Source organism: Cydia splendana, chromosome Z, assembly GCF_910591565.1.
Source record: "Cydia splendana chromosome Z, ilCydSple1.2, whole genome shotgun sequence".
In the NCBI taxonomy this organism is placed as follows: Eukaryota; Metazoa; Arthropoda; class Insecta; order Lepidoptera; family Tortricidae; genus Cydia; species Cydia splendana.
In genome coordinates, this window is record NC_085987.1 from 733,910 (window position 1) to 747,251 (window position 13,342).

The following is a 13,342-nucleotide window of genomic DNA, read 5'->3' on the forward strand; positions in this document are numbered from 1 at the left end:
GAAATTGAACTTTATGCATATGCTTAATGTATAAAGTACCTTGCACCCCCGCTAGCCCATATAATGACTTTATCATTTCGTGAGCACCGATTGCCCCCTGATTGGAAGAATGCCAATGTAACGCCTATATATAAGAAAGGAGACAAACTGACAGCGGGAAATTATCGTCCCATAAGCCTTACATGTATAGCATGTAAAGCAATGGAAAAAATTATCACAGGCGCGATGAGAAGCTTCATTGCAAGAGAGCACGTCATCATAGACGAACAACATGGCTTCACCCCAAAGAGATCAACGGTAACAAATTTATTATGTTGTGTTGATAGGTGGACTAGTAGCTGGAATGAAAAGCTTCCAGTGGATGTTATTTACCTGGACTACGAGAAAGCATTCGACCGCGTCCCGATAAACAGACTCCTTGTCAAGTTAGAGCATTTTGGGATTCGCGGAAATTTGCTGAATTGGATAAAAGACTTCTTGACAGGGAGGAAGTTTCGTGTGCGAGTCGGAGAGCACCTTTCGGATCCGTACGACGTCTACAGTGGAGTTCCACAGGGTTCTGTGCTCGGACCAATGCTGTTTGGAATATTCTTAACGGACCTTAAGCGAGTTGTACACTCGGGCATGTATTTATTCGCTGACGACACAAAGATTATGGGAAACCCGCTTATCAGTCAGAACATCATACAGCAGGACTTAGACCGCATTCTACAATGGACGAAAGATTGGCTTATAACCCTCAACGCAGACAAGTGCACTGTACTTCATATTGGCAAAAATAACCCTAAGCACACATATAATATTGGCTCCAAAAGTTTACAGAGTGTTGCTTCCCAGCGCGATCTTGGTGTAGTTGTAACTAACAATCTTAAATGGGAGGAACATATTTTAGGGTTTACCAAAAAGGCAAATTCGGTTTTATACATGATCAGGAAAGCTTTTCGTTACATAGACAAGAATCTCTTTATTAAGCTATATAAGACATATGTAAGACCCTTACTGGAATATGCCTTCCAAATTTGGAATCCATATTTTAAAAAAGATATAATTCTTATTGAAAAAGTCCAAAGAAGAGCCACAAAATTGGTACCGTCTCTTCGTAACCAACCATATGAAGATAGACTAAAGGAATTGGGCCTGACAACCTTGGAGCAGCGAAGGCAACGCGGTGACCTGATAGAAACGTATAAAATACTCACAGGACACTACAACGTACCCGGGTTAAGCGATATTTTTACTCGCAACATAAATGACAGACTGAGAGGACACTCTCTGAAACTGACACGGACGCAGAGTAGTAGCAACCCCAGACGACACTTCCTGTCTAACCGAGTAGTGAAAGTGTGGAACGGTTTACCCGAGTCAGTGATCAGTGCACCTTCGATAAACTCTTTTAAAAACAAACTCGATGAACACTTTCGTAGACTACAAAACACAAGTGGACATTGATGTGCACGTATCAGCTTTAAGCTGCCTGTGCATTTACATATAATAATAATATGCACGTAGGTCTATGTTGCTTTGGCGTTGAACCTGCGGTGCGGATATATCGGTCATTGGCGTCCAAAAGGTTAAGGCCTACCTTACCTACAACTTCACTGGGTCAGCGTGCCGCAAGGGCACTATGTGTTTTTATCTGTGTGCATAGCTTATACAAATTATGCTATTTTATTATAAGGTTATTATAAGGTTAATTGTTCGTATTCTTTGCGGATAAATGTTTAATAGGTAATAAGAAAAACTCTTTTGTAGAACTACTCCGATTAATTTAACGCTCCTATGCTACCTAGATATTACCATCATTCGACGCAATAAAAGTGAACGCAAATATGTAATTATAAAAATTATAATTATACCTAATTGTCTATTTTCTACATTTCCACGACAAAGCTACTAAACCCATTTTTACCACCAATAGGGAGTATCACCTACTGCAATGTTCTGCCACCAGAGTGCAGCACTAATTTGTTTAGTAAACCATAGAGTAACTATAGGCCTTAGATAGTTTTTTGACAAGTTTTCACTATGACGAAACGCGAAAATCTAAATTTCTTTATCTGCCTCTCTATCGATCGAATAGGCAAGAGTGATAGACTTTCGATTGTCGTGTTTCACGTGACGGTAGACCATGTGATTGGCCTCTACGCAGAGTTTTGCGTAATATTCCCTATTAGACAATTAGTAGGTATTTTTGAAAGTCTATCCCTTAGCTCCCGCTAGGGGAGCGGAGCGGAAATGATATCGATATTCCACACGAGTGGAGCCGCAGGCCCAGCTAGTGAGGAATAATTGTGCTTATATTCAAAATATAGGTACTCAACTTTAAATGTGGGTTTTAAATCGTCTGAGGGCCTGCCGCGAACACCGAATTTCGCAAATTGCGGGATTTTTTCTCTTTTACTCTAATTAATAAGGCGTACCTAATCAGTTTTGCGTAATTCGATGTTCGCGGTAACTGCGGTAAGCCCTCTGTAGAGCGTTTTCACATTCATCATCATCATCTCAGCCATAAGACGTCCACTGCTGAACATAGGCCTCCCCCTTGGACCTCCATACGTGCCGGTTGGAAGCGACCCGCATCCAGCGTCTTCCGGCGACCTTAACAAGATCGTCTGTCCATCTTGTGGGTGGACGTCCTACGCTGCGCTTGCTAGTCCGTGGTCTCCACTCGAGCACTTTTCGACCCCATAGGCCATCTTCTCTGCGTGCAATGTGGCCTGCCCATTGCCACTTCGGCTTGCTAATCCGGTGGGCTATGTCGGTGACTTTAGTACGTCTACGGATCTCCTCATTTCTGATTCGATCACGTAGAGAAACTCCGAGCATAGCCCTCTCCATAGCTCGTTGAGCGACTTTGAGTTTTGCAGGAGTTTTGAGATGAGGCCGATAGTGAAAGACCACGTTTCGGAGCCGTAAGTCATCACTGGTAACACACATTGATTAAAGACTTTCGTCTTGAGGCACTGAGGTATGTCGGACGAAAAGACATTACGTAGTTTCCCGAACGCTGCCCAACCGAGTTGGATTCGGCGGTTGACCTCTTTCTCGAAGTTGGACCTACCTAATTGGACTACTTGTCCTAGGTAGATGTACGAGTCAACGACTTCGAGTACCGAGTTCCCAACAGAGACTGGGATGGGCACAACATTGGCATTTGACATAAGTTTCGTCTTGTCCATGTTCATTTTCAAGCCCACCCGTTGTGAAACTCGGTTGAGGTCATCGAGCATCATGCTGAGTTCCTCCATCGACTTTGCCATGACTACGATATCGTCGGCAAACCGAAGGTGAGTGATGTATTCGCCGTTGATGTTGATGCCAAGTCCTTCCCATTCCAGGAGCTTGAAGGCGTCTTCCATTACGGCAGTAAACAGTTTCGGAGAGATAACGTCTCCCTGCCTTACGCCTCTTCGCAATGGAATCGCCCTCGTGCTCTGCTCCTGTACTCGGACCGACATGGTGGCGTTACTATACAAACACTTCAACACTTCGATGTACCGATAGTCAATATGGCATCGCTGAAGAGACTCAAGCACCGCCCATGTTTCCACCGAATCGAAGGCTTTCTCATAGTCCACAAACGCTAAGCATAATGGCAAGTTATACTCTTCGGTCTTCTGTATAACTTGCCGCAGCGTATGGATGTGGTCTATGGTACTAATAGCCTTTTCGGAAACCGGCTTGTTCGGGAGGCTGGAAGTCATCAAGTCTGTGTTCGAGACGGTTCGTGATGACCCTTGAAAACAGCTTATAGACATGGCTCAGAAGCCTGATGGGTCTGTAGTTCTTCAATAGGTTGTTATCACCTTTTTTGAAGAACAGCACCACCTCGCCTCTATTCCATGTTTCAGGCGTTATGCCCTCGGACAAGACGGAATTAAAGAGCTTCTGGAGGACTTTAAGTACCGGTGTTCCACCCGCTCTCAGAAGCTCTGAAGTGATTCCGTCTTTGCCCGGCGCCTTGTTGTTCTTAAGCTGCTTCAGGGCCATCCTAATCGCGTACAGACTGGTGTCCGGGATATTTTCGGTATAATGTCGGGACAGCTTGGCTCTTGGATCTCCTACCAAGCTGTCAACGGGCTTTGCGATCGAAGTGTATAACTGTCCATAGAACCTCTCGATCTCACCTAAAACCTCCGCTTTGCTCGACGCTATGCTGCCATCTTCCCGTTTCAGCTTTGTCAGCTGGCTTTGCCCAATAGACTTGTCCTTTGCGAACACTTTGGAGCCTTGGTTTCGCTCAATAGTCTCTTTAATACGGTTAGTATTAAAGAGACGCAGATCATGTCGCAAGGACTTAGATATACGTCTATTGAGCTGCCTATATGACTCCGCGTCATCGGGAGACTGCAAGTGTAGCGAGCGTCGTTCAGCCATGAGGTTTAAGGTTTGCTCGGTCAATTTCTGAGGTCTATCTTTACGGCGGGGTCTAAAAAACTTAGACCCTACTGTGTGGACAGTTTCCACTAGCCCGTCGTTGATTCCGTCCACTGAAGCCAAGTTCTCTAGGCAAGCAAAGCGGTTAGAGAGCTCGAGTTGAAAGCTTTCGGGGTTTTGAACATGGGCTCGAGTAGGTCGGAGCGTAGACTTCATCAGGCTGGACCTTTCAAGTTTAATATTGATATTCAGTGTGCCTCTTACGATTCGGTGATCACTACCGGTCTTTACCCTGTTGATCACAGAGACATCACTGAATATCCGTTTCTTGTCGGTCATGATGAAGTCTATCTCGTTTCTCGTGGAACCGTCAGGACTCATCCAGGTCCATTTCCTGTGAGGCGGCTTCTGGAAGAAAGAGTTCATCATGAAGAGTTCCTCTCTCTCCAGAAAGTCGGCCAGCCTCTGACCCCTAGGGTTCCGTTGACCATACCCAAATTGGCCCACTCTCAACTCATCCCCGCTTCTCTTGCACAACTTTGCGTTGAAGTCCCCCATAACAACAGTAAAGTAGGTTTTAGAAGTATGTATGGCCCTACTTACGTCCTCATACATAGCTTCTACTTCATCATCGGAGTGTGACGAGGTCGGTGCGTATACCTGAATGACCTTCAGCGAATATCTTTTGGATATTCTGAGTATTAGGTATACCACCCTGCTCGACACACTGTCGATGGTTATTATGTTGTTTACGAGGGACTTGTGAACGAGAAACCCGACACCACCTTGGGACTGTTGGTCGCCCTCCCGGTGGTAGAGCAAGTTACCAGACTTCAGGGTTGTCGTGTCCTCCCCCTCTCTACGGACTTCGCATAACCCTACAATGTCCCAGTGTAACCTGCTCAGTTCCTCTTCCAGCTCGCAGATCTTTTCGTCAGTCCTCATAGTGCGTATGTTGTGTGTTACCAGGGCCAGTCGTCGTCGGGGCGGGTAGCCGGATCTTTGCCGGAGATTCTTAGCACCCCTGACCCCGCTAATGCCCTGACCGCTACCATAGCCAGAGCACCGGGGGTCGCCGGAACCTCGGGGCCGTGGTTTTATTGTGCTCATCAAGATGGGGGGTGAATGCCATAATCGCCACGCTTTTCACATTGTCCGATCCGATATCGGATATAGAATCCTACATCCCCGTAGTTGCGTTATTTATAGTATTTTAATAATAAGTAATGAATTATTTAATGCATACATACATACATGTATAAATACAGAGAAACACATATATCTTACATTTTACTTTCTTCCGACATCCGGTATTGGATCGGACAATATGAAAACGCTCTTATTCTACCTAATAGAAATTTGAGATCTCAAATCGTATCGTATCGACAAAAAGGTCAAAAAGTAATCAAATTAGGTGAATACACACACACACAGCCAGTAAGTATGTGTTTATTCTTTGTGCATTTAACTACATAGATATTTAAAAAATCTTAGGTTAATAATTTGTCAAATGTACCTACCTACTTAACAATAAAATTTGTCATCAACATTAAGATAGAGTAGGGTGATTTGAAATACTCAGTTTCATCTCCGTATACCAAAATCGACAGTAGTTGTTTCGAAAGTCCTTAACTTTTTTTAGAAGAAGTTTTGGTATAGGTATTACGCATACCTACATCTCCCTAATCTACGCAGACCAAGTAAAAAGCAAAACATCACTTTGTTCTAACATTCGCATTAAGCCCCGAGCACTCGAACGCTCTTAAAAACTCACTCCCAATCATAGACAATTTAAAACTCATATTTTATTCCACAAAAGTCGACCCTCACTATAAATTTAATTGGTACAGGTCCCTAACTTTTCGATTTATATTCGAACAGCTTTTAACCAACTCGATATAGCTGAATGCATGCTCAAGAATCACTCGAGCGCAAAACTTTGGAGGGATCCTATTGGTGGGTGCGCGGAGGGTGGAGTTTGTGGCCCCGCCCGTGCGCCCCGCGCATGCTAAACACGCTTTAAGCCCCGTTTAAGCGGTGTTTTGGCCCAAAACCGCAAGAAAATGTATGTAACGACGGTTAGGGGCGTTGCTAAATGAAAAGAATTTTCGCGTCGGTTGCGTTTTGGATATGGCCGACAGTTTGACGGGGTACGCGGGGAGGTTCGTTGCATTCTGCGAACAGTCAAATAAAAATAACAGTTATTTAAATAATTAAGTAACTGCATTAATCAATAATCAAATACAAAAGACATTTGAGTAATTGGAGGTATGAGTAATTGACAATGTAATTTGGTTTTTTAAAGTTAAGTTTTTAACTGAGCAGAATGCAGGACAGCCACAAATCATTTCTGATCAAAGATTTGTTGGGAGATGTTCTTCGGCCGGTGGCGGGTGAGTTTGTTTTTAATAATTTGCTAACCAACTTTGATGAAGAGGTATAGTTAAAATATAGGTAATATACAGATGTGGTAAAAATATACCAAAAGAAGGCAAGATATAGTGTAAACAAAATTTCACCACACCAGCTAGTGCCATTTTTTGTTCTTCAATAACTGATGAGAAAGTTGCACTTCATCCACTACAGTGGCAAAGTAATTTGATACAAATATTGAGTTGTTTCCTCATGTTGGCTGGTGAAATTGTAAATGATTATTTTGAATGAGAAATATTTAATTGCTTTCATTTGGATTAGATTTATAAAGTTTTTCTCTTCTTTACCTTGCGTTGGTGTGGTGAAAAATATTATGTTTCGCCGGCAGCAAAGTTTGTTAACCCATCTGCCTTGAAACCCTCGCAACGCTCAAGATTCCACTTTTCGAATTTTGGATACTTTCGCTGACTCGGGTATTAATATTTTAGCACAGGAGTTAAAAAACAACTTTGTGCCCCGTAAAAGAAATACTATTGTTTCAATTGTAAAGTGAGTACCTACATAGTATTTTTTAATTGTACCTTGAATAAATATTTATATCTGTGCTAATAATTGTGTATATTTGCATCGCTTACTCATTTGTTTTAATTATAATTATTATGTACATACCGGGAGTGGCCTGTAACACGAGCAAATAATTAAAACATCTATAGATTGTACTCCTCAAACGGTGACACTTATGTTCAACAACTTTTAAAAATTATGAAGTATTTAGACTCCCCATTTTTCATACAAAATAAATATTATCTTCAATGGACGCCATCGCCGCGCCATATCATTGTGATTGACGTTGCTTGTCACGCCTTAAACATAACAAAATGCGCAATACATTGCGTCTTAGAATATACTTTAAAGTGTATTAAAAATCAAACCACAAGTTATTTTTAAAAGTCGCTGAACAAATGTTGGTCAGTATGAGGAGTACAGCCTACAGTTTAATTTTTTGCTCATATTACAGGCCACACCCGGTATAGCAATAGTCTAATACTGCAGCGCAGCGAATTCAAACTAACGAAGCAAAAAGTAGAGTTAGACCAAGATAAGTCTGCAACGATTTTGATAGCACACGCAGTGCAAGTGTTATTTGAATCGTCAAACTTCTATGAAATTATGACGTTTAAATAACACTTGCACTGCGTGTGCTATCAAAATCGTTGCAGACTTGTCTGGGTTTAACTCTACTAGTACCAATCTAATTTGAGTTTGTGTTCTTCAACTATCATTTTCGTGGTTGAACATTGAAGTTAAGCATATTTGTTTCCCCTTTTGTTACTAACCTAGATTTGGACCAAGCTTACTCTGCGCAAAAATTGTACGTACCTACCTATTGTACCAAATGAAAAAGTCGGTACAAAGTTAGCAGAAAGTTAGCTAGATAGAAATTTCCGCACAGACTAAGAAAATTTTTAGTAATAGATATGTATGTATGTACATAGATGACTGTTACCTATTTATATAACCAATTACGGAAAATAAAATCTCGTATCATGTAGTTGTAGGTAATAAGAAGTTTAATAATTAATATGCAGATTTAGGTAAAATGGCGGCAAGACAGTGTTAGAGCATTTTCACATTGTCCGATCCGAAATCGGGTAACCTTTTGAAGAAAAACATCAGAGAAAGAGTATTTCATTTTTGTATTAGCATGATAGAATAGGGACATATGGAAATGTACTGCGACTTTTTATGAAGCATGTCTTTTTGTGTTTATTATTTAAATTGTATGTGTTTGTACGTTATATTGGCGAGAAATAAAAGGCTTTTTTTATTTTATTTTTATTTATTAACGGTTTCTACTGAACAACAAATAATAATTAAATCGACAGATAATTATAAGTATTCTTATAATACTGCATTTCTTTCTGTTCAATTGTAGTCGCTTTTAGGCTCGTTCAAAAATATCTAAAAGGTAGGTAAAATAAGTAGACATTTTACCTCTGAATTAAGTTTTAATTGCTTATTGTAACTACCTATTAGAATGTGTTCTGTTGATTGGGACATGAAATGTTACGACAGCTAACGCACGTTGTTACTTCAGAATTTCTTCATATTTTACCCATTTAATTGGGTAAAATAAAAGTCTCCGTCTTGATAATAACGTTAAGTTATTGTATATAATATATATTTAACACGTCCATACAACATATAAAGGATATTAGTGCTTAACTATTTTAAGCAAAAAAGACATCATATTTATTTTTCCAAGATATGCCATTATTCATGTTTATAAAATAGGTAATAATCACATTTCCTCTTACCGGAAATAATAGGAAATAGTAACCGGTGTTACAAAATCAAGTGATTTTAGGGTTCCGTATTCAAACGCCGACGGATGACGTGGAGGACTATCTGTCTGTTTGTATGACTATTAAAAATTTAAGGTTGACTGGCAGAGAATGCCTTATGGCATTAAGTTTGCTTTGTGTGCGTTAACTAGATTGTATTCTGTGCAATAAACATAAATAAATAAATTAGAGATGCATCGGGTATTCGGTTACTATCCGGTATCCGGCATATCCGGCCATTATTTTAATATCCGGCCGGATACCGGCCATCAGACTACCTACTACTTAACCTCGTAAGGAGCAGGGAAATATTTGGAACTTTCTTTTATTTCTATATGAGTTCAAAACTCGAATTTAATTTGTATTTATACAAGTAAGTACACGGTTACTTACGAGGACTGTTCCGCATTCTTCATGTAAAAAATAGTTGAATGAAATTCCAAAAATATCAAACATTAAAATAGGTAAACGTTTTTGGCTAAATAAGACCAAAGAGAATAGATAGTATAGAGGGGTCCTGTCATAGTAAATTTTGTAGTCACAGTAAATTTACTGCCATCTATCGACACACGACTAAAACTCAAAATGAAAACGTAAAAGTACCGAAAAAATTTATATACATGGATAAATGATTTTATTATTTTTATATCATTTTGGGCCATGTTCATTCACTGATACCTATGTGTTAAAATTGTTAAATATAAAACGGTGTTGTCAACGCCATCTAGCCGACCATAGGCCAAAGGTGTGTGCGCCATCTATCCGAGAATGACTTTTTCTTGATTTCCAAGGCACGTTTTTTTCTTAGACTTTATTCATCTTATACGGAGTTACATATGTCTTTGATAAGACGAAGTATTTGTTACATGTCAAATATTTCTAGAAACGGAAAACAATCTTTGACGACCGGTCTGGCCTAGTGGATAGTGACCCTGCCTGCGAAGCCGATGGTCCTGGGTTCGAATCCCAGTAAGGGCATTTATTTGTGTGATGAACACTAATATTTGTTCCTGAGTCATGGCTGTTTTCTATGTATATAAGTATGTATTTATCTATATAAGTATGTATATAGTCGCTTAGCACTCATAGTACAAGCTTTGCTTAGTTTGGGGCTAGGTTGATCTGTGTAAGATGTCCCCTAATATTTATTTATTTATTTAATCTTGCTCGGGCGCGACGTCGGTGCCAATGTCGGCCACAATGTAGGCCCGACGGCAGGATTAAGTTTAGTGTAATATAATATTTGAAGTTTCATTCGTTTCGGTTTGTTCTAAAAGTAATGGCGCCATACAGTCCATCATAGGAGAAAAAATATAGCGATACCCTAGTTCACGTGCGTTTATGAAAGTGGACGTCATGGTTCGAATCGCGGCTCGTACCTTAACCAATTAGTTTTTCAGAACTTGTTTACGGAAAACTGACTTAGTTTCTCCTAAGAGTTGAAAGCTCAGGTGGCAGTTGCTTTCGTAAAGACAAGTACTTAATTTACCTATTTTTACGCCATTTATTAGTACTTTACTAGATGGCATTGTAAGCTCTAGACCTCGCGAAGCACCATGGCTCCGCCATTTTGAAATATGTATTTCCAAAACGAACGAAAAAACAACCTTATAAATTATCGAAAGTCTTCACAAAATTATTAGAGAAATGTTTCATGTATGGGAGATCAGCTAAAGACGCGAAAGCATTTTTACCAAGCTGAAATGTAGACGCTTTGCTCGCGCATTTACTCGTAGCAGCAGAACGGCAACCATAATATACAGCGTGGAATCTGACGACGGACTTTTCCGGAAATGGGAGATAGTTTAGCCTTAGCTCTATATTTTCTCCATAGAAACTATGTTAATATGGGCAACCGTTTCTAAATTATGGCCTTTTAAACATCCATGCAAAAAACTACTTTGTTTAAACCCTAACAGGTGATAGGGTCAATGAACTTACTTGTAAACAATCGTTAGACGACAGGTATGTTAAGTTTTGCCCCTTAGGTAGGTTTTCATAGGTCTTCTGGCTACTCGGTAAGAATCGTCGCAGGATTTATGTAAGCGATTCTAAGCGTGTGGCTCCCCTTGTTTAGTTTTTGGGTGTAGTATGTATGTCATTTCTCAATATTAAATAGTACTAACGATAATAAACAGTACAAATGGTGACATTGACAATCACTCAAAAGTACACAATCGTCATAAAAAATTATATCTTAACCTCTTTTACCATGAACTCTTATGTTTACCTGGAGTAATAAAAAGGTTTGACATGTTTCATAAAATTGTTTTCGAATAAATTGAAACCGTGCCCAGGTTGAACAGGTTTTTTTTTTCATGTAATAATTGTGTTTGATTATTATTTTGGTTTAAAACGTGCATGAGAAATATGAAATACCTACTTAATTAATTGCATTTCCTATAGTTAACGAACCTCTTTGCGTGGTTGAAATCAACACTATGGTTAGAATGTAATTGTCATTAACCTTACCTAATGTCATATTAGCTAAAAATGCCTTTGTTGATTGTTTAAATTAGCTTTTATCATACGCGACATGCAACTATAATGCGGCTGATTCTTATACATAGGGAAACATATCTGGGCGTAGGACGCATCAGACTGGGCGTAGGACGATTTTACGTGCTTTTGGTCGACATTTCGATTGCTGACATAATCAGCCCATTGTAGCACGAACCAGCTCGGAATGACCAACAAACGTGGGTGATGTGTTGATCAACTGGCGGCTAGACTAGAAGAACTAATGCGGTACCTATTTTGAACGAAATCCAAAGGTTAGTGCATACCAAAGAGAATAGATAGTATAGAGGGGTCCTGCCATAGTAAATTTTGTAGTCATAGTAAATTTACTGCCATCTATCGACACACGACTAAAACTCAAAATGAAAACGTATAAAATAATCAAAAAAATGTATCTATAACGTGTCTCAAAATTCAACGATAAGCTGGCACCAGAATATGGACCTGGTCATGACTACTCGAGAAAAAAATAAAAAAATATATCTCAATTTATTACGGAATCACAAAAAAAAAATTAAAATCGACACCCCTAATGGAATTAACGACCATGTCTACAATTTTAAAAAATATTTCTGTTTATTTTTTTGTATCGGCAACCTAAGTAGCACTGCTATCCACCACAACCCTTAAAAATACCAGAATACATGTAGTTTTTACACAAAAATTAATCAAAGTTAAAATTGAAAAAAACTGAAAGTTAAAATTTTAGGGAAAAACTACCCTAAAATTTTAACTTTCAGTCCACTTTCACTCATTGTGGTGTACAAAAAAGTACTGGCACTACTATGACAAGTATTTTAGAAAGTTGACGCAACTAACCAAGATTCCAAAATGATATAATACTCTAGGAAAACTAGGCACAAAATAAAAATAAAAATCAAAAAAAAAAGAACCGACATTTTTAAATGTTGATTTAATCACTTTTAAAAGGGGTTTTTGTAACAAAGAGCAGCGCGCCACGTAACTCGGGCTACGCTCGACGCTTTAAGTATGAGGGCGCCAAAAACGCCCGGTTTTGGAACACGTACAGCGTGCTACGTACGTCGGGCTACGCCCGACGATTAGAGTATGAGGGCGCCGAGGGCGCCCGGCTTTCGTAAGCGTACAGCGTGTCACGTACGACGGGCTACACCCGTCTCTTTTAGTATGAGGGCGCCTTCGGCGCCCGGTTTTGCAACACGTACAGCGCGCCACGTACGTCGGGCTACGTCCGACACTTTTAGTATGAGAAAGTCGAAGGCGCCTGGCTTTGGACCGCGTGCAGCGCGCCACGTACGTCGGGCTACCTATGCCCGACTCTTTTAGTATGAGGGCGTCGAAGGCGCCCGGTTTTAAGACGCGTACAGCGCGCCACTTTTAGTTTTTTTGTGAAAATCTGCACCTGATGAGACAAGACAAATCCCAATATCAATTTAAGATTAACTTATGGACGGGCATATTAAATGGAAAAGTAATTGGGGCCCTTTGAGTTACAAGGAAATTTGAATGGCGATAGTTATTTCACTTATTTGAACTTATTGCAAAACGACTTGCCCGACTTATTAGAAGACGTGCCTTTACGTGATTTACAAAACATGTGGCTTCAAAATGATGGTTGCCGAGCTCACTATGCCCGTAATGTGCGAGAATACTTAAACCAAGAGTATCCAGGGCGTTGGATCGGGCGACTTGGTCCTATCTTATGGCCCCCCCGTTCGCCCGCAACATTTACTCTAATTTTTTATTTT

The 13,342-nt window shown here is 40.1% G+C and overlaps 1 protein-coding gene and 1 long non-coding RNA gene across 2 annotated transcripts in view; one reads left to right on the top strand and one right to left on the bottom strand.

The window, feature by feature from the left end:
* LOC134804392 (uncharacterized) overlaps positions 1 to 13,342 on the bottom strand; it is a 309,273-nt gene that overhangs the window by 280,661 nt on the left and 15,270 nt on the right. The gene's annotated exons all lie outside the window — the stretch shown is intronic.
* Positions 6,640 to 13,342, top strand: part of LOC134804374 (homeobox protein MSH-C-like) — a 28,817-nt gene continuing 22,114 nt past the window's right edge. Inside the window, exon 1 of the mRNA XM_063777409.1 lies at positions 6,640 to 6,770. Coding sequence (XP_063633479.1) covers positions 6,704 to 6,770 — 67 coding nt within the window. The 5' untranslated portion in view covers positions 6,640 to 6,703. The remainder of the gene's footprint in view (positions 6,771 to 13,342) is intronic.